At 40.2% G+C, this 21,311-nt stretch overlaps 2 protein-coding genes across 4 annotated transcripts in view; one reads left to right on the top strand and one right to left on the bottom strand.

Moving 5' to 3' along the window:
• The window catches only part of GALNT7 (polypeptide N-acetylgalactosaminyltransferase 7), a 142,373-nt gene extending 133,961 nt beyond the window's left edge, over positions 1-8,412 (top strand). For all 3 annotated transcript variants that reach the window (XM_045879558.3, XM_054508686.2, XM_064585304.1), the window contains 3 exons: positions 2,987-3,085; positions 3,802-3,930; positions 7,554-8,412. In XM_045879558.3, the coding sequence (XP_045735514.3) occupies positions 2,987-3,085; positions 3,802-3,930; positions 7,554-7,691 (366 nt within the window). In that variant the 3' untranslated portion in view covers positions 7,692-8,412. The remainder of the gene's footprint in view (positions 1-2,986; positions 3,086-3,801; positions 3,931-7,553) is intronic.
• Positions 8,413-17,202: 8,790 nt separating this feature from the next.
• Positions 17,203-19,914, bottom strand: HMGB2 (high mobility group box 2). The gene is made up of 5 exons (XM_045880132.3): positions 19,753-19,914; positions 19,000-19,164; positions 18,557-18,702; positions 18,310-18,484; positions 17,203-17,749 (listed from the first exon to the last, which is right to left on the bottom strand). Exons 2-5 carry the CDS (start codon positions 19,147-19,149, stop codon positions 17,588-17,590), a joined length of 633 nt encoding a protein of 210 aa, XP_045736088.1. The 5' UTR covers positions 19,150-19,164; positions 19,753-19,914; the 3' UTR covers positions 17,203-17,587.
• Between the last annotated feature and the right edge of the window lie 1,397 nt (positions 19,915-21,311).

Here is a 21,311-nt window from a genome sequence, read left to right on the forward strand (position 1 = left end):
TAGAAAAGAGGAATGTACATTTGCAGCCAGCGGCAGGTATATTGTTTTATGAAATGGAATGAACTCACCTAGGGAGAAAATAGAGCTAGATAAAAGACGGGATCCAGCCCTGAGGGATTCCAACAGTTAGAGTTTGGGAATAAAAGAAGCCGCCCCTTATGCCGTTCACCTCTTGGTTTAATACGTTCCCCCCCGCCCGTCCGTACCCTTATTTCACCTCTGTGTTCTAGTGTAGCAAACCATGTGTGACTCCCAACTCGACCATGAGCTCCTGGAAGTCCAGACCAGATTTTGGTACTCTTAAGCCCCAAGAACACCGGATTAATATAGTGCCTTCTCCTCCTGGTGATCTCGGTCAGTCTCCTGACTTTGCAGCCGTCTACATGCTAACGGCGCTCACATTTCTATCTCCAGCCCAAATCTCTCTCCTGGAGCCCAGACAAGTACCTCCAACGTGCTACTTGGTATCTCCACTGGATTGTCTAACAGATGCTTCAGACTCAGCGTATCCAAAACCGAGCTCCCTCTCTCCCCTCCCCAGCCAGTCTTTGCTGATTGCTCAGACCACAAACCTTGGCTTCTCCTTTGTTTCCTCTTCTCTCGCACTTCACATCCAGTTCCCAGATCTGAGCCCTTCGTCCTGTGCTTTAAGCCACTACATCTCTGAGACTAACTTTGCCTCCCTGCAGCCTGTTCTCAAGCAGCAGAGTGATCTTTTCAAACTGTGAATCAGGTCACGTAACTCCTCTGTTAGAAACGGGTGGTGGAGGGCGCCTGGGTGGCTCAGTTGGTTAAGCGACTGCCTTTGGCTCAGGTCATGATCCTGGAGTCCCGGGTTCGAGTCCCGCATCGGGCTCCCTGCTCGGCAGGGAGTCTTGCTTCTCCCTCTGACCCTTCCCCCTCTCATGTACTCTCTCTCTCTCATTCTCGCTCTCTCAAATAAATAAATAAATCTTTAAAAAAAAAAAAAAGAAAGAAAGAAACGGGTGGTGGAGTGAAGGCAGAGCCCTTCCTGGTGGCCTTGAGGCCACTGTACAGTCTGGCCCCGTTGTTCTCCGGCCCCACCGCCCCCCTTACCCGCACGCTCCTGCTTCTGCTGTTCCCTCTGCCCGAAAGCAAAGTCAGCCTCTTCGCCGGGCCTGACATGTATACAGCCGGCCCTTGAACAACACGGGTTCGAACTGCACAGGTTCACTTAGACACGCGTTTTCTTCCAGTATAGGAAATGTATTTTCTCTTCCTTATGATTTTCTTTCTTTCTTTTTTTTTTTTTTAAGGTTTTATTTGAGAGAGAGAGCACACACATGAGCTGGGGCGGGGGTGGGGGAGGGCCAGAGGGAGAAGCAGGCTCCCCGCTGAGCAGGGAGCCCGATGTAGGGCTCGATCCCAGGACCCCGGGATCACGACCTGAGCCCAAGGCAGACACTTGACCGACTGAGCCACCCAGGCACCCCTCTTCCTTATGATCTCCTTAACATTTTTCTTTTCTCTCACTTGCTTTATTGTAAGAATACAGTATAGAGTACATATAACATACAAAGTATGTGTTAATTGACTATGTTTGTTGTTGGTAAGGCTTCCGGGCAATAGTATGCTATTAGTAGTGAAGTTTTGGGGAAATCAAAAGTTACATACAGGTTTTTGACTGTGCAGCGGGTTGGCACCCCGAACCCCTGCGTTGTTCAAGGGTCAATTGTATATACCTCAAGACTGCTCCGATGTTACCTTCTCAGGGAGAGTCTGCCTGCTGTCCCCAGAACCCTCTTAGCCCCCACCTTGAACTTGCTCTTCTTTTTCTTTTTTCCATGGCACTTACCACTTCCACACATGATACGTTTTTTGCTTATATTCTGTCTTTTCCCTCCCTAGAATGTAAGCTCGCTGGGGCAGGGATCTTTTATCTATTTTGTTCTCTGGTGTAACAGACCTTACAACATGCCCGACACAGTACTCACCAAATATTTGATGAATAAATAAAGTCATGAGTGAATGAATAGGTGGAATTTTCTGTTCCCCCTTTCTAAGCTCATCCCTAAATATATCTTCACTTTAACCTCTATCCCCACTCTGGCCCCTGTACATTACACCTCACTTCTCAGCATTCCCTGCACATTGCAGGGTACACCCTTATAAACCCCATGTCTCCCTGGGGACAGACAGTCTTCAGTGTTCTCCAAGCAGGGCAAGAGGCTCCTTTCTCCACATGCCCATCCCTCTATCTTGCTGGACGCTTAGCCCTCAGTCTCGCTACAGACGTGAGGGCCCTGGCCCATGACTTGATTCTCTCCTCGTGTCTTCTAAAGCACTTACCATCATAGGTGCTCAGTCAATATTTGCTGACCGAATGAACCAATAAAGATTTTATCCAAATACTATAGTAATTCATAATTGAGTTAACAAATACGTAGTATTTCCAGAAAAGGGAAAATATGCATTCCAAAGATGAAACCCTGTGTTTGCTTCTCACCCACATTATTCATAGTCAGAGTAACGTCTCACTGCCTGGCCCACCTGCCCTAACTTTTGACCCCTGGGCCTCTTGGAGACAGCTGCCAAAATTGTCGCACAGCCATTTCTTACATATTTAATCTGGTCTAGACATCTAGGGCCAGTGTCTGCTACCACTGGGGTTAGGAAACTGCTCTGTTTGCTTCTCATCCACATGAATTCTCGTGAACCTGGAATTGTATTTCAGATCTTTTTATTTTTTTTTCTTCTGCGGTATTTTATCAAAATCTACAGACTAGTGCCCTCAGTTGGGGTAAGCCCATTGCAGTGTGGACTTCAAGACCATAAATGAGTTCAGAGACAACTGGTATACTCTGAGCTACTCAAAGACTGACAAGTTCGTCTTAACCTAGCATCACACGTACCCAGACTTCCACTGTGAACTGCAGTATCTAGCATGACACGCTCTTCCCCTATTGCGAGAGCTCACTAAAGCTAAACTATTGCCTGCTCTTTGGTTCTTTGTTCATTTTTGTAGATCAGAGGGCTTGAGACTGTCTACTGCATTGATAGCATGGGGAAGACAAACGGAGGCTTTGTTGAGCTGGGACCCTGCCACAGGATGGGAGGGAATCAGGTAAATACCCATACTTATTGGAGCAGCTAGTCTTACTGATCAGGGGGTTTCATTTGCTTTTTAATTTGATAATTTTGTTTGTTTGGGTAAAGTTAAACATTCTGTAAAAAAACCTGACAGTTAAGCATTTACTTAGATGAGGGGGATGATAGCAGTATCCGGTTTTCACACAAGCAATCCGAATCTAGAATTTATTTCTGTTATAAGAGATTAGAATATATTCCTATGGGAGTATATAACCATGTCAGCCTAGCTCTGTAGTAATTTTATTTGCAAATATTGTTCAGCATTCCACATTTTTCCCTAATAAATTAGCTAGGATGTTGCTGCCAGTAAGGTATATTTCACTAATATATTTTCTTACTTCCTGATGTGGGTATTGTTCTTGCCTCTAATTTAGATTGTCAGACATCATCGGCTCTGCTTCCACGTTTTCATCCGCTCACACTGTCGGTACATAATAAATATGTGTTAATGACCCATTCTATATGTAAGAGGCTAAAGAACATAATCCTTTAAGTGTTAGCAGGAGTCTTCGCCAATATCAAAACGAATATCGTTTCTATCTTTGGACATAGAATTCTGAACATACAGAAAAATTATAGAAAAATAAGATAGTCATTGAGTTTAATTATGAGTTAAGTTTTGGTTTTTTTTTAAATAATGTATATCAGCAGAGAAGGTGCCTTGTTATTTTCTTTTTTTTTTTTTAATAGCTTTTTCGAATCAACGAAGCTAATCAACTCATGCAGTACGACCAGTGTTTGACAAAGGGCCCTGATGGATCCAAAGTTATGATTACACACTGTAATCTAAATGAATTTAAGGAATGGCAGTACTTCAAGGTATTGTGCATTTCATCTCCTGAAATATTATTTGCTATTTCATTTTAATAATACCTACCATCTGGAACTTAGATGGATAAATCTTAAAATATATGTGTAGATATACGTATATATATATGTGTGTGTGTGTTTATATACATACATATATATAAAATTTCAGTCATATTGCATTTATATTTCATGTTGTCCAGCAGGTGGAGATAGAGACACAACACTTTTAGAAGTCTGGGCCTTCCCAACTTCTTTGTGGGAACTGGATAAATACTGCTTTAAAGGTCATGTTTAGTTATTCACTGGACACCACAGGAGCAGTTTTTCTCTTTCAGCTGTGAATATTCCAGGTTCTTTGCCAAGTTGAAGATTCCAACATATTAATGTATTTATGTATAATTTTCAGTGTCTAGACTTGACCGAATCAATTTATTGTGAAACAAAGCTGGGAAAGCTGCCCCAAACTGAAAGAACCTGGCAACCCTCAACTTTATTTACTCATCTAGTGGTCGTGATCATACCGTGTCTGTCATGCAAGCCCTGACTTGCTAGGTAGTGATGTTATTATGACCTGCTTAATATTCCCGGTTATCATCGTTCATAGATAATTACTATGAAGTGGTATGTGTCAGTTGCTGATTTTTTTCCTATAACAAGTTAGAAAGGAGAAGGTTAACATAAACCCTGAAGAACAGAGCATTTATTTCCACAAAGAAAGATGAATAATAGCAGTAAGTGTTACGGGGGTCAGTGAGAACAGTACTCATAAAATAGTAAAAGAAGGCTGTGGCAGACCAGAAACTGCCATCCAGAAGTAGTTTAATGGATAAAAAAAATGCAATGTACATATTTTAGATATTTTAAAGGCCACAGCATTGAGTACACATTTGTGCGTCAGACATTACTAAATATTTCTTGGGGCCCGATGATGTGGTGACTTCAAAAAGAAGCCAAAGCACATCATACTCCAGTGGCAGCAAAGAAAAAACTGCAGAAATGAAAGTAAGTAAAATGCCATAGGTTAACAAAGGAGAGATTAATAGGATGAGTTTCACTGAGGAAGTATCTTTGTACCAGATCTTGAGATAGAAAACGGTTTTTTGTAGAAGATAAACAAGAAAACTGGGTGAGCAAAGGCGTGGAATGAAAGTGTGTAGAAAACTCTAGGACTCATGTTTAGTTTGGTATCCCTAAATTGTAGTCCACATGAAAGAACGTTGAACTTCATTTTGTAAGTTTTGGAGAGTGAACGACTTTATTTGAGGAACCCAGTGAGAGGAAACAGTGGATACTTCTAGGAAAGTAACTCCAGGAACATTGTGAAGTATGGACTGATAAGCAGGTCAGCTCAGTCTGCAGTTCTCAGACTTCCAGTCTCTAGATTCTCTCTACACTCTTGAAAATTACTGAGAACCCCACAACAGATTTAATTTATCTAGGTCATAGCTAAAAATATTTTCTGAATTGCAAATTAAACCTGAGAAATTTTGTAAGCATGTATTTGTATTGTATTATACTTGCACTTATATATTAATTCATGTAAAAGTTAATGATAACCCTACTACGTTATCATTGTTTTATGATTTTGCAAATCCCTTTAAATGTCTGGTTTAATAGAAGACAGCTGGATTCTCATACTGCTTCTGCATTCAATTTGATGTGATATGTTGTTTTGGTTGAAGTATATGAGGAAAATCTTGCCTCAAACATGTGGTTAGAAAAGAGAGGATTAATTTAATAGCCTCTTCAGATAATTGTATCTTTGATGCTACACCACAGCTAAGTAAGTGGTCGTTTCTTGTAAGTTTTTTGCAGTGTAGAATCTGAAACCGTATCAGTGAACATCTTGCCCTATGTTACATTAAAATCCATTGGTCTGTCTGAAACTCTGAAAAGATCCTTTACTCATGTCTGCTTTTGTAACATCATGCATTGCTTATTTGGAAAATATTGGCTCACTAAGTTTTGTAGATCATCCAAATGTTGACACATTTCACTAAACACCAGTGTCAAAAAATCACAAATATAACCACTGATTTTTCATGGTAAAGCTGTCAAGTTCATGGTGGTGGGTATAAGTTTTCCACAACTCTAATTTTTGCTTGAAAAGTCAAATTCTATCAGTGGCAACAAATACTGTCAGATTAGCTGTTTTTTTTAAGTGACAGGCTTACTTCATTTTCTAGAAAAAGTCTGCCCAGTCCCAAGTTTGAATAACCATGGTTTGTCTAGAGTTGTCCTTTCAAGTCAAAATGACATTACATGAAAAAAGCAGCTAGTTGGACAAATGTACATGTGCTTTCCTTCCAGATAACCACTGTACTTCACTATATGGAAGTGCTTTATGCACACTTTATATTTCATCTCAGAATATTTTTATTTATTTATTTTTATTTTTTTTTAAGATTTTATTTATTTATTTGAGACAGAGAGAATGAGAGAGAGAGAGCACATGAGAGGGGGGAGGGTCAGAGGGAGAAGCAGACTCCCCGCTGAGCAGGGAGCCCGATACGGGACTCGATCCCGGGACTCCAGGATCATGACCTGAGCCGAAAGCAGTCGCTTAACCAACTGAGCCACCCAGGCGCCCTCTCAGAATATTTTTAAAAGTATACTCAAGGGTAGGGGCGCCCGGGTGGCTCAGTCGGTCAAGCGTCTGGCTCTTGGTTTCGGCTCCAGTCATGATCTCATGGGTCATGGGACCGAGCCCCATACTGGGCTCCGTGCTCAGCCGGGAGTCTGCTTGAGATTTACTCCCTCTGCCCCTCCCCCCACTTGCACACAGTACAGTTTCTCCCTCTCTTTCTCTCTCTCTCTCTCTCTAAAATAAATAATCTTTTTTAAAAAAGTATACTCAAGGGTCAGGATTTAATAAAACTAATAACTTTTACTGTTTCATCACAGACACCTTTAAGTAAAACTAGCATTTTCCTTCTTAGCTGTGGATGGATGGCCACGAACACTGAGGCGTTAGCACACTTAGGTCACTGCTTGACTTATGCTAAGGCCCCAGCATTTTTACCTGCCATTGCTTTTGCACCATCAGTATAAATGTCCGCGCAATGAAAAAGGCAAATGGGGTCTTCGTATTACTATAAAGATAGTTTTGGCCTTACAGACCCAATCTTAGATAGTCTGAGGACTACCGTATGAGACGCCCTGAGCTATATTGAAGACATCTACAACAGAGGACGAGGGCTAAACTAAGGCATATGCGGTGGGCCTGGGAAAGGATATAGATCAGAGACACTGCAAATATCCGTCCTCAATGACTGCTACAATTTGAATGAATAAAGGAAGGTGTAGCATGAAAGGCCTCTGTGCTGAGGCCTGGAAGGATGGTACTGCCGTTAAGCCAGGATGGGAAGTGAAGGAAGAAGTAGATTTGGAGGGGAAGACAGTGAAATGAAGTTTCTAAACCATTGAATTTGAGGTAGGGGCAGTACATTATGACTTAATAAAAGGACTTAGAAGACTGACAATCAGGAAAAGTCCAAAGTCTGAGGTATGGTTGGTTTAAGCCTGTCCTATCTGCTGGAATTCTCTTCTTGCGAAAGCCAGGTAATGACTTTGAATATCAGTGATACCAAAAGAAGTACAAATTTAAAATTCCTTTGTCCTTTGTTTTCCAGAGCCTGCACAGATTTACTCACATTCCTTCAGGAAAGTGCTTAGATCGTTCAGACGTCCTCCATCAAGTGTTCATCTCCGATTGTGACTCCAGTAAAATGACTCAAAAGTGGGAAATGAACAACATCCATAGCGTTTAGAAAGAATGAAAGAAACCAATAACCTACCTACTGACATAAATTTATACAGGACTGAAAACCGCCTGAAACCTGCTGCAACTATTATTAACTCTGTACAGCTCCAAACCCAGAACCTCCTGATCAGTTTGAAGGACGTTGATAAACTGTGATTTTACAATAACATTATCATCTGCAGTTACTGTTTACAAAACTGCTTTTACCTTAAACTTTGTAGATGTTTACATCTTTTTTTGTTTTAAGATGATGTTGGTAATTTGTGCATTTAGCTCTGTTTTATTTAGAACAGAGTTAAAAGCATCCTTGTCTTCTTTGGGATTACACTCAGGGGTCTGAAAGGCAGTTTGATTTTATTATTATTATTTTTTTAAACACACTTGAAAACAAGGTTGGAGTAACCAGACTTTCATATATAATTTGGTGATTATCAACCTGTTGTGTCTTTATTTAATTTTACATCTTTACGAAGCCCTGCCACAGGTTCTTAGCCAAGGTGGCCTTCCTTCAGTCATGCTGCTTTTTTGAAAGGTGAATTTCAACACATTTAGTGCCTCTTTCATTTCTCAGTATATATTTCAAGAGCTTTTGATGAAATTTATAGGATGTTACGGAATTGTCATCTGTATGAGGAATACTGTCACTACTCAAAAATGACTTTATGTGCTACCATTTGTTCTGAAATTGAATGTTGTATGGCTTGAAAAAGAAAAGACAGTATAGAACATCCAAGGCTATTTCATAGGATTGAAGATTGCATGGCATTAACTCCCTGACTCGCTGGCATGCCCAACGCTCTCTGTTGATACTGACTCCTAAGATAGCAAAGGGGGTCTACCAACTAGAGAAAAATTGTCCACTGACATCTGGGATTTACTTTGCCTTTATACCTATCACTGCAGAAAATTAATTCTCGGTTTTGAAACCTTGAAGTGTGGGGTTAACAAAAACAACAAAATACCACTGTACACACATCCAGGGTTCATTCTGACCAAGGTAAGAATTACCAAGCCCTTGTTAGATTAATCCTTACAGAACTCCTGTGCGTTACAACCTAAGCTGTGGAACCTCTGAAGCCAAGAGTGAATGGATGTTTCATGTATGTCTTCATCCAAATGAAATCCCCTGCACATTTTTTTTAAATTAAAAAAAAAAAAAAAGGCGATTTAAAAACACAGTTCATTAACAGATACAAACTTCTGTTAGGTTAGGTGTTAGTTCCCTAGTGTTTCTTAATTTTTTTTTTTAGGAAGCATATTTCTATTAGTATTTTTCCAGTGAAAAGAAGACTTGTTTGGATTTCAACATTTATTAAGATAGTACCTACTATAGGAAAACCAAATAGTGCAAGTGGTTAAATTTTAATTTCTAAGTCATAGTCTTTTGTTACCCAAAAGATTAAAATGCTACACTGAGTGCAGAAAAAAGAGAGAGAGAGGAAAAAAACTGATGAAGTGGGGAATGGCAAGGAAATTACGCATTTTTGATCCTGTAATCATGATATCATTACAAGAAAGGAATTTCACAAACTACTGCCAGAGGGAACTATTTTTAATTAAAGCTTAAAAAAGGAAAGAAAAAAATCTATATTTGTTTAGAAGAAAAGCCTACAAATTTGTTTCTTCTAAGCTTAGCTCTTAAATTTGGAGAGTCAGAGTTAAACATCCTGAACAGTTTTATTTGTAATTTTGACTTGTCAAGTTATATTTTGCTACTGATCTGTGAGCAACCATTTTAACTTTCATGCATCTCTAGGGATGTTTAAAAAGAAATACATTTATATATGCTTATACAACTGCAAAATAAATCAACTATAAATGGAAACTAAGAGAATTGGTACTTTAATTACTTGTGTCTTTGCAAATAGGCTCCATTTTCCTTGTTGAATAGATTATAACCTTGTTAACTATGCATAGGCCTAAGAAAGGTGGCACATAAACTGTGCGTGTAAATTTTAAATGGGTATTTTGTGCAATTCGTCGATACTCTATGAAAATGATTCTATATATTGAAATCAGAAACCTTACCAAACATGAAAAACATCAGAAGCTGCTGCCATATGACTATTTTCTACTGTAGGCTGCTTTGGAAATAATTCCCATATCCTTGCTTTGTAAGTTGACAATATCACTATGCATTTCTACACATTTTATAAATTTGATTTATGCAGATTTTGATACACTGTATGTTTCTGTAGAAATTGTATAAATATTCAAATTTTATTAGGGATAAATTTGAGAAGTTTATGTATATCTTAATTCTGGGTTGCTTGTTTTTTAGGTGAGAAAAAAATAAAATACTGTATTTTAATCCATTGGGTTTTTTCAGTACTCGTAATCGTTTCTAAATCCAAACACTGCATGCTTGAAATAATTACTTGATTTTATTGTTTATAAGATACACTAACATAATAGCTAAAATATCATATGCCATAGTTATATGTTGAGTATGTGCTTCAATATTGGTTATAATTCTGCTTAGAATATGCTTGGACTACTTGGAGCTTACTTATCTGTGGGAAGGAAACATAAAGGTTTATTTTGGTCTCTAGTTGCCTATATATAGCAATTTTTTTTTGAAGTCACTTATCCAATTATAAAAAACCACCCCAGCACATATATCTTCCTTGGCAGTGTATTCTACTATAGAATTGCCTATTGAAAGCAAAACTCTTTACAACCTGATAGATCAAGTGAGTAGAAAGAAAGGAAGCCTAAGATACAGTCTCACAGGGATCTTGGAATATATTTCATTTCTGGACAGAATCTAACTTTTAAAAAAAAAAAATCCACTTATAATTCATTGGAAAACATGGTAAGTATTTGATCTGAGCCAGATCCCTAGTAGGCCAGTCATTTGGGTGCATGAAAATTAATCCATGTGAAAGCAGATTTAAAAAGTATCAAGCACTATGAAAATGCATATCATTCATTAGAATCAGTCAGTTGCAGGAAAATGGACAGAGAATGGTTTTTGTGGACCACTATTCCCTGGAACTGAGATTAAAGGAAGGATGGACTCTAAACTAAATCCACTAATTGTTTTTGCAATTCTCATTTTTAAGATTCTGAAATGCCCATAATTGAGCCCACATCTGAGGAGAGGTGGGATGGGGAGGGCTCCTTATTTTCATAATAGAATGATGTTACAATCTACTCATCTGAATGAATATAGTATGGTGGACCAGTCTGTTTTGAATCTAGGTTCCACTACAAATTACTCATATAACCTTAGAAAGTCATTTAAACTCTGTGCCTCAATTTTCCTATTTGCAAATTGGGGAAAATAATAGTGCCAATTTTGTGGGAGTTTATTAGGATTGTATGAATATACATAAAGTGCTTAGGATAGTTCCTGGCATATAGTCAGGGTATTATAAATATTAGCTATTATTATCTGGTTTCAAAGCCTTAAAATTTCTTTTTATTTTTTTAACAGAGAGACACAGCGAGAGAGGGAACACAAGCAGGGGAAGTGGGACAGGGAGAAGCAGGCTTCCCACCGAGCAGGGAGCCCAATGCGGGGCTCAATCCCAGGACCCTGGGATCATGACCTGAGCCGAAGGCAGGCGCTTAACAACTGAGCCACCCAGGCGCCCCTTAAAATTTGTTTTTAATCAGAAGACAGCTACACTGCAAACTCTATATAAAGGTTACATGTGTGTACCTATGTTTCGTATATGAGATAACACTACCCACACTTTGCAAATTAAGAAACGAAGCTCAGAAGTTATGCTTCTTCTTAAATTGGGGGTAAAATATTTATCCATAGGGAATAAATAATCTCTACCTCACATCATTTATATAGCATGTGTAAAATATAGTTTTTAGTGGTCTAACAACACTTGGATAGAACTAAGTGCATCTTGAAGAATGTTTAAGATAATGTCTTTAAATTATCTTTAAATGAAATTTCTCAGGTTTTGGTATGTGCAAATAAACAACTGTATTAATGCTTACATGTACAAAGCAAAACTAAAACTTTTAGTAGAAAATTGAACTGAATAGACTTCCATGTCTGGCCATGACATGGTATTTGGTATTGGACTTAACCCTGCTGTCCTAAACTATAAACTGGATAAAATATATGGGCTGTTTTGAGGAATTGGATAATGGGCAAAGCAGACTGTGATACTTGGGAGAAAGGAAGCATGCAAGGTGAACCCCAGGTTTACCATGTCCGTCTTTCTGTCTGGGGGAACTTTCGTGTTCATGGTACAGGAAAATGGAGCTCAAACAGTGGTGATATTGGTGAGCTGAGGAGACAGAATAGAGTTTGGTGCTGCTGAGACAGCTGGAATTCACAGGGAAGGTTACTGGAAGGGAGTGCACTTGAATACCAGGAAATTGGTACAGGAATTTTTATAGCACTGCCATTTACAATAGCAAAAACCCCCAAGAACAACCTAAATACTCATCAGTATTACACAGCAATGAGCACACAGCCATAAAAAAAGAATGAAATCTTGCCATTTGCAACAACATGGACAGAGGTAGAGTATAATGCTAAGCAAAATAAGTCAGAGAAAGACAAATACCATATGATCTCACATGTGGAATTTAAGAAACAAAACAAATGAGCAAAGGAAAAAAAAATGAGAGACAAACCAAGAAAGACTCTTAACTAAAGGTTGCCAGAGGGGAAATGGGTAGAGGGGTGGGTGATATAGATGATTAAGGAGTACACTTACCATGATGGGAAAAAAAAGATTAAAAAAATCTCGGAACTGAATCTGATACTCTTACATAGCAACTATCTTTACTCATACATATTGGTTTATATTCTTTTGGCTAACATTATTTACTATCACTTGCCACCCAGATAAGTGTCTTAAATATATTGCCTCATTTAATCTTCAAATTTTCTAATTTTATAGATGAAGAAATTGAAAGGTTATATGACTTGTCTGATGCTACCAAACCAGTAAGAAACAGAGACCTATTCAAACTCTAATCCAAGTCCCAATTGTAAACTCCTCATCTCCTCACTCTTAATCTCCTTCATAACCTTGTTTTTCCCTTTGTCTGTTTGTATTTTTTCTTAAGTAATCTCTATGCCCAGCGTGGGGGCTCAAACTCATATGACCTCAGGATCAAGCGTCTCATGCTTTACCAACTGAGCCAGCCAGGTGCCCCATCTGTATTTTAATTTATCCCTTGTATAAGCCATCTCATCTTTATTGGAAAAATGTGAAGAGTGAAGAATAACATATGTAAATGAATTAGTGTTTTATTATCTTACCTGCTGCCCTAGGATACTGATTGTCCTAGTTGACTGCCATGTCTTCCTGAAGGAAGGAGACTGGATCGGTTGGTATAAAGATCATTTCCAGTTCTGAAGTTTGATGCTCCATGTTGCTTAAAAGTTATTTTACTTTTCTTTAAATGTGACACTCTGTGCTCCTGAGTCCACTATTCTATAAGATACGGTAACTCCTAGGATGAGGCTCACTAAGGGAAAAGTCTGCACTATAAATGCTGAAGAGAGGCTCAGAAGCCCAATGAAATTCCATTAAGACCTCAGAAACAATGTCTATATGTACATTTACTAAAGGATAAGAAGTCAGAGGAGTTTCCAGCCAGGGTGAGAAGTTTTATACAGCTATAAAAACAATGCTTAGCTGGAAGGCATACATAAACTTACTAACAGTCCTAACTCAAGTAAATATTAACTATCTTACATTTACCTATTTACAGAATTGGCAAACTCGTAACCCTTGGGTAGAATCTTACCTGCAGACATTTTCTTTGAACCTGACATTTGAATTCATTGCCAACATTTATGATTCAGATTTCACTTTCTAAAAAGTATCTAGATTTTGGGATATTTGGGAATCCTAGACCCACATTTCCATCCAACAACAGGACTGAGCTAAATAGTAGCTGCCCTCTTTATCCTGGGCATATTTGTTTTTAACTATAGAGTACCTACTACATTTCTGGCACAGGGTATAGAACATTATACAAAATTTAAAACAATTCATTGCCCTCATAGAGCTTACTTTCTTGTATGCTCATCACTTTACCACATCCAGCCTTTTCCCTGTCTACACTCTATAGATCTTTGCATTTTCTGCCAGTATCTTACCTTTCTCTGAAAATGCCAGTCTCCAATAGGAACCTCATGAGAACAAGTCCAAAAATGGGTTATTTCTAGAGAGAGATTTTTAGAAGGATTGGATCTTATGCAGTGACCTAACAGCTCCTTTATCTTTCTTCTTGCTATTCCCCAAGAAATAAAATCATTGCTGCTTTGTAGAACATTGTTAGTGACATATGTAGTAATAGGTTTAAGATAATGCTGTATTTGTACTAGTCTAAGACAAGTTTATGATTTACTACTTACAGTAAATAATGCTGTTTAAAAACAAAATACTTACAAAAAGGCATACTGTCATCTATTGAGCAAGTTTGCAATTGACTGCTCCAATATGTAAGAAACCTTCGGATCTTCTAATCCAGCTTTTACAAATAAAAAGACCAAAAGTAGTAGCTGCCATCTGGAAAGAAAAAATTTGAGCCCCTATCTGAGTCGACCAAAATAAATTCCAGAAGGATCAAAGATTTAAATAATATTTTTTAAAAGAAAGCAAGCAGATAATTTTTATCTTTGAGTGGGAAAGGCCTCCCCCAAAACCACTAAAGATTTAATAAAATTGCCTACATGAAATAAATCTTTGCATAAAGAAAACATCATAAACTCAAAAGGAAATTGACAAGGAGAAAAATATTTACAATGTAAGTCACAAAGGGTCACTTTCCTTAATCTCCACAGATTACTAATACAGAGACCCAGGAGACAGAAGACCACAGGAAACAAATGGCTCTTAAACATAAAAATATGCTCAACTTTTAATAGGAGGAACCATTTTTTATAAATCAAAATAGCAAAGATTAAAAAGTTTGATAACTTATTTTGCTGAGATGAGGAAATAGACACTGACTGTAACATTCATTGCTGTGCAGTATGTATTAATACAACATCTATTGACAGCAATTTTGGCCGGCTTTCATAAGTTAACAAAACGTTAAGAGGTTTCCAGCATATACCAAATACAGTTGACCCTTGAACAAAGTAGGTTTGAACTGTGCACTGTCCACTTAAACGTGCATTTTTTACAGTACTGTAAATGTATTCTCTTAGGATTTTCTTACTAACATATTCTTTTCTCTAGCTTACTTTAAAAATACAATATGAAATATATATAACATGCAAAGTATGTGTTGATTGACCATATTAACTACCGGTTTAGGTTCTCATCAACAGGCTATTAGTAAAGTTTTGGGAAGTCGTAAGTTCTATGCAGATTTTTGACAGCGTGAGGGGCAGGGTTTAGCTCCCATAACCCCCATGTTGTTCCAAGGGTCAACTGTACAGGTTTTAGTGGTTATAATCATCAAATCTTAAAATGCATAAACTTAAAATTTTTGTTACGATTTTTTGAAATCACATACAAGGATATTCGTGGAAATATTGTCCATAAAAAAATACAACTACTTTTAGGGAACGGATTAAATTATGATCTATCCAATAGGATACTACGCAGCTAGCTATTCAAAGTGTCAGCTCTGTTGTACTGTACTGATAGAACATTTTCTAAAATGAGGAGAGTAAGGGGCAGAGCATTAAATAAAGCTTCCATTTGTGTATATGATGCTTTGTGCTTCAGTCTGTCTTGAAGGATAAATCATATTATTGTGGTTGTCTCCTAGGACAACAAGGTAGCTGGGAATCCAAAATACAGACTAACCACCACATAGCTTTTACTTTTGTATCACTAAGATAGACATAGTTCTTAAAAAAAAAAAAGGGGGGGGGGGGGGAGTTTTCATAAACACCTCCATGTACCAGCTGGTACATGGTACATGGAACCTAATTCTTACCCTGTTTCCAAAAGAACCACTCCTTAAAGTAACCTAGTCTTGAAAATTTACTGATATAATCTTTCAGAGAGATTTGAAATCTTGATCCACACTTAAAAATATCAAACATGACTCACCCTAAATCCTGAACTTATTCTAGAGCAGCTCTTAAGAATGAGTCGTTCTCAGCTTAGACACGAAAAGCATTTTATATAAAAGAAGAGTTAAAGCAGTCACAAAAACTCCCAAAAAGATGACAAGAAATCTGGTCTGCCTCATGGGTCTTAAAATTTATAGATTTAGAAATCCTGAAGGAAACAAGACTTTGACCCTATTTCAATTTTAATTAACTATTTAAAATCTCTTTATGCACGTAGTAGTGTTTTAGATAGTTTTAACTTTCTCCTTTAACATTAAAACGCTGTGAAGTGGGTACTGACCCCGTATTACAAATGGGGACATATGTCAAAAAATAAAGTTCATTGAGCTAGTATTTACAGAGCGGGGGAACTGGGATCCAGACCTAGGTTATGCCTCTAAAATACATTACCCTAATTTCCGGCACTATTAAGCCACTTAACACCAGAAATTATTTTTTAAAATATAAGTTTGTTTTCATTTTGATCATCAAAAGCTCCACATTTAAATGTGCAACTACTGGGATAAGATTAAGAAGACAATCAGAGGTCTGCAGATTTTTGACTATTTGCTCCGGTAATTACGCTATTAAATCACTTCCATTTAACAGAACTTTGGTATTTCCTGTTTAATGATATATTCCTTACCAAAAACTTACTCAAATATGGCATATGGCAAATAACCAAAACTCCCATGGTTGGGTAATAAGAATTTTGACTATTTTAAAACTTGATAGGTAATCAAGATTGTCAGGTTTAACTATAAAACGATCAACAAATAGGTTTCTTCTGTCACCACTTGACCAAAAGAGGTTGACTTTCACTAGAAGCCTCTGATAATTGTTCAAAATAATAATCTTAATTCAAATAGAAGCAATTGCTCCTTCAAAGGAGCATCTCAAATAATTGCTTTCCCCAATAAATATAAATCCTAGTGAAATTTAGTCATGGCAGATCACAACAACCACTTCAAGTGCTTTCTGACGGTTACCCAAAATTCTAAAGCTTAAAACCACAATAATTTTTAAAGATATAACCCAAAATTCATTCTGGTATTCTATTCTGAACTAGTTCATAATCAACAGAAACTTTAACCTGTTACTAAAGATGTTTTTAAAAATTTACGGTTTTAGGTATATACTCACCATATTAGCTCCTTTGCCTCATATTAATATTAAAGAGAAAGTTTCCCTAAAGACAAAGTCAGTTAAAAAAAAACAAAAACAAACCCAAGGGACAAGTTAGTAATAAATGAATAGCAATGTCAAGAAAAAAAACTCATTTTGTAAAACTGCACCAATTTTATAAGTTCAATAAATTCCAGATCTATTTTTTAAAGAATACTTTGTAAATTAGAATATGGGCATGTTTAACTTTCTTTTAACCAAACATTTTACTAAATCAACTGTGTCTGAGAACTATTAGGCAGAAATACAAGAAAAAGCGGATATGGTTTCAGACCTTGAGTATTTTTAAAGTGAAAAGCAACCTAGCACATTAAGACAAAGACAATAGAAATAATATACATAATTTTATTACAAAAATTTTTTTAAAAAACAAAATGCAACATTCTAAAAAACCCAAAATTTACTATTGATACTAATTCCTACAAGTCTGCTGTGCTACAATACACAAGTCAAGAAATTAAGAAAACCATTAAATATTTAGAAACATTCAACATCAGAAGCTTTAAAATCTAACTGTATGTAGTAGCCCCTCAAAAAGCTACAACCTGCATTTTTAAAAAAGTATTTTCTCTACAAAGAATCTTATCAGCTATACAAAAATCTGTACAGTTTTTATACTGAAGCTAATATTGAGCTGCACCTGAATTCACATTCTTAGCAAAACAATTGCCTGAGCACACACGCACACTCCACACATATCATTACAGGATAGCCATTTATTCTTCATCTTCCTCTTCTTCCTCATCATCTTCATCTTCTTCCTCCTCTTCCTCTTCCTCCTCATCCTCTGGTTCATTCTTCTTCTTTGAACCTGTTGGCCTGCCAGGACCCTTCTTTCCCGCTTCACTTTTGCCCTTGGCGCGATATGCAGCAATATCCTGAAATATTGTCAAAAAATAAAATCAGCATCCGGTGTCATTACTCAACTGTAAAAACCACTAGGTTGTAAACAATCTAAGATTATTGACCAATAACCCTGATGACTGTCCAAAGAGGTATTTCAGAGTCTAATAACTCAGCCTTGAGAGCATTTGTTCTCTAGGCTTTAAAAAGCTAATGATGTAAAATGAGGGGGTTGTAGATGTCAGAATTTTCACTATCAATGTCCATTTACCTCATATTGCCCACCCCCTCAAATTTTAGGTACATCTACATAAAACAAAGTATTTGGCCCTCCATTTCTTAAAACCAAGAGACCCAGAACTACAAATAAGTCTATATACAGGAATCTACCAATACTACAAACACTGGTTTCAGTCAAAAGAAAAGAAGTTTCAATTAGCTTACGTTCTTAAATGTACAATTTTCACTAGACCTTCTCCAAATAGAGCTGACAACCATAAATACAAGAAGAACTAAACTTCCCAACTCTATAGTTCATACCTATTTCTAACATCCTTATTTAGAAAACATCTTGGCTTTCAAAGAGACAACGAACCTTTTCATACTTCTCCTTTAGCTTAGCTGCTTTCTGTTCATATGGTTGTTTATCTTTGGCTGACTGTTCAGACCACATTTCACCCAATTTTTTTGCAGTATCCCCAATGGATAAACCAGGGTGTTCACTTTTGATCTTTGGGCGATGTTCAGAGCAAAACAGGAAGAAAGCAGACCTGAAAGAAAGCAACAGAGTTAATAAACTTGAAAAATACGGGGCAATTGGACTGATTTGAAAATGAACTTACGGAGGCCTTTTAGGAGCATTGGGATCTTTTTTCTTTCCTTTCTTGTCACCTTTGGGAGGAACATAATTTTTCATCTCCCTGTCATAGCGAGCTTTGTCACTTTTTGCCATATCTTCAAACTTCGACTTTTCCTTTGCAGACATGGTCTATGGGCATGAAAGGAAGAATGAAAGTACAGCAAAACTACAAGCTACATGCACCCAAAAAAGATCAAGATCATCCTTAAGCGCCAGATTTTCCTTGGTTAGCAGCATTTTACTTTTAGCAGTCTTGGAAGTGAACGAAAACCTAAGGTAGTCTGCCCCAAACTCAGAACAAAATACCTGGACGAGTCACCACCGTCGCCAAGTTGAAGGTTACAAGTTACCTACCCCCGCTAAGGTCCTAGAGCCTAAAAAAACACACCCGAAAAACCCTTAGCTCTGTCCGAATTCCGGTCTCACCTTCCATCTCTCCGAACACTTCTTGGAGAATTCGGCGAAATTGACGGAAGAGTCTGGGTGCTTCTTCTTGTGCTCCTCCCGGCAGGTCTGCACGAAGAAGGCGTACGAGGACATCTTGCCCCGCGGCTTGTTGGGGTCTCCTTTACCCATGGTGACAGTCGGCGTCTACCCAGCGGGGAGACAAGCGGTGGGTGGACGCTGGCGGGGCTCAGCTTCCCGCCCAAACACGCGCCCGCCCCCTCTCGCGAGGAAGGCGGCCAGCGCCAGGCTCCCCCGCCAGCCCGCCCCGGGCGGCCGCCTCCGCGCACACGCCCTCCTCCCGGCACCCACCACAACAGCCGCGGCCGATCTCCTCACGCGATCACCGCGTCGCCCCCGAAGGCCCGAAACGCCGCCCCCCGCCGCCCGCCCCCGCCCAGGCCCGGGCTGCGGAAGGGAACGGCAGGAGCGCCGTCGAAACCCTTTTCCTGACAGAAATGTTCCCCCGGCTTCCACGTCGCCGGCCCCAAAGAGTTGTCGCCTCGCGACCGACATTCAAAAAATGACTGAACCCGGGCCCGGACGAGCTTCCCGCCCTCCCGCGGGCCCCGACCGCCAGCCCTCCACAGCCCCTGGCCCTCAGCGGCCCCGCACCCCAGATTCCGCTCGCCGGGTCGAACCCCGAGAGCCCCAGTGCCCAGGCCGGCTAGAAGGCTGTGAGGAAAGGGGGAACGACAGGCCCACGAACACGAAGGGGCCGAAGGGGATCCTTGCCTGGTGGTAGCTTTTCCTCAGAGTCCCGCGGAGAGGCCGGATCCACCAGAGACGCTTCCTTCCCAGGGCTCCGGCGTGAACTGGTTTATCGCTAACGCAATCCTCAGCCTCTTGTTTTGCAGAGTTCTCCGCGCCACGGCAACTTGACGAGCCGGGCCGCAGGCCACACCCCCGCCTCTCTGATTGGTTCTGGTGATTATTCAAACTCCCGTAGGCACCGCCCTATCGCCACGGAGGCCTCCGATTGGCCGGTGTCTCGCCAGGCCCGTCCCTCCAGCTCCAGCCTAGCAGGTTCGGTGGGTCGCCCAGGTCGTTAACTCCCAGACCCGTTAGAACCGGTCAGGAGAGGAATGTACTGCTCGATCCTGATTGGCGGCGGGAAAAGGGTTTGAAAAATGGCGGGCCTGACGCTGACTGGCTGGAGCGGTAAACGGGGGGAGTGGTTGGCCTGAAAGGGAAAGCCCCGCCAGATTTAAAAATACCAAGTCGGGAAACAGGGTTGTTAAGGGGTCGGAGTCGGCAGGGTTTCCAGGTGCTGAGGTAACAAGCAGACCGCCCTACCCGTTCTCCGACCACCGTCCAGGCCGTGTTTCTCTTCCGCCCCAACTCGGCCCCAGAGCGTTGTCTCCTCCCGGGAGCTGTAGTCGCTCTGCCGTGTAACCCTTCAGTGTCTCTCCTCTGTTCCGTCCAAAGAGTAACAAACGTAGAGAGGCTGAGGAGCTTGCCCAGCGCGCCGATTGCCCAGCTCCGCCCGTTGCCGCTGAGGCTAGGACAGAACCCCAGGAAGCCGGAGGTGGCGGGGAACCTGGGAAGGGGCGCGGGCGGCGCGGGAGGGCAGCTGTTCCCGCCTCTGGTGTGTTACCAAACGATCTTTCCGTAAGGCGTTTCCCGCCGGTGGAGTTTCCCTCAGAAGGCCCCTCCCTCCCTTTCCCCTTTGTCTCGAGTGTCCAATGCCCGGAGGTAAACAAGGGCGCCCTGGGGTCCCGAAGGGGCAGGGGCGGGTGTTGTTTCCCCTGGCTCCGCCCCCTCCCTCTGGCTCGGGATTCCCCGACCGCCTGGCTGGGCCCTGGCTCACCCTCGCACCAGCGCTGAGCTGAGAAATCGGATTCCCGGCCACTGCCCACCTTTGGCTATCTTATTTGTCACCTAGATATTCACTGTCTCGTCCCTCTTATAATGTAAAAACTTCTTTAAATCAAAGATCCTTTTGAGATCCCCATAAAAGCAATGAATGCTCCCCACCCCCCAACTGCTTATATACGCCAAGTGCCTATTGCATTATTTTACACACTCCTCCAGGCCCAGGTTAAGAACCTTCATTTTAGGGGCGCCTGGGTGGCTCAGTCGGTTAAGCGACTGCCTTCGGCTCAGGTCATGATCCTGGAGTCCCGGGATCGAGTCCCGCCTCGGGCTCCCTGCTCGGCGGGGAGCCTGCTTCTCCCTCTGACCCTCCCCCCTCTCATGAGCTCTCTCTCTCTCATTCTGTCTCAAATAAATAAATAAAATCTTAAAAAAAAAGAACCTTCATTTTAGTGTCTAGTAAGAGCCCCCCAAAGCTA

Source organism: Mirounga angustirostris, unplaced genomic scaffold (genome assembly GCF_029215605.1).
Source record: "Mirounga angustirostris isolate CCGP_5_RB_7025 unplaced genomic scaffold, mMirAng1.0.hap1 SCAF_2, whole genome shotgun sequence".
Taxonomy (NCBI): Eukaryota; Metazoa; Chordata; class Mammalia; order Carnivora; family Phocidae; genus Mirounga; species Mirounga angustirostris.

Coding starts and splice junctions, on each gene's coding strand:
- HMGB2 (XM_045880132.3), bottom strand. CDS start 19,149: ATGGGTAAAGGAGACCCCAACAAGCCGCGGGGCAAGATGTCCTCGTAC. Junction 18,703..18,999: donor AGTGTTCGGAGAGATGGAAG/GTGAGACCGGAA, acceptor TCATGCCCATAG/ACCATGTCTGCAAAGGAAAA. Junction 17,750..18,309: donor TAAAGGAGAAGTATGAAAAG/GTTCGTTGTCTC, acceptor ACAATATTTCAG/GATATTGCTGCATATCGCGC.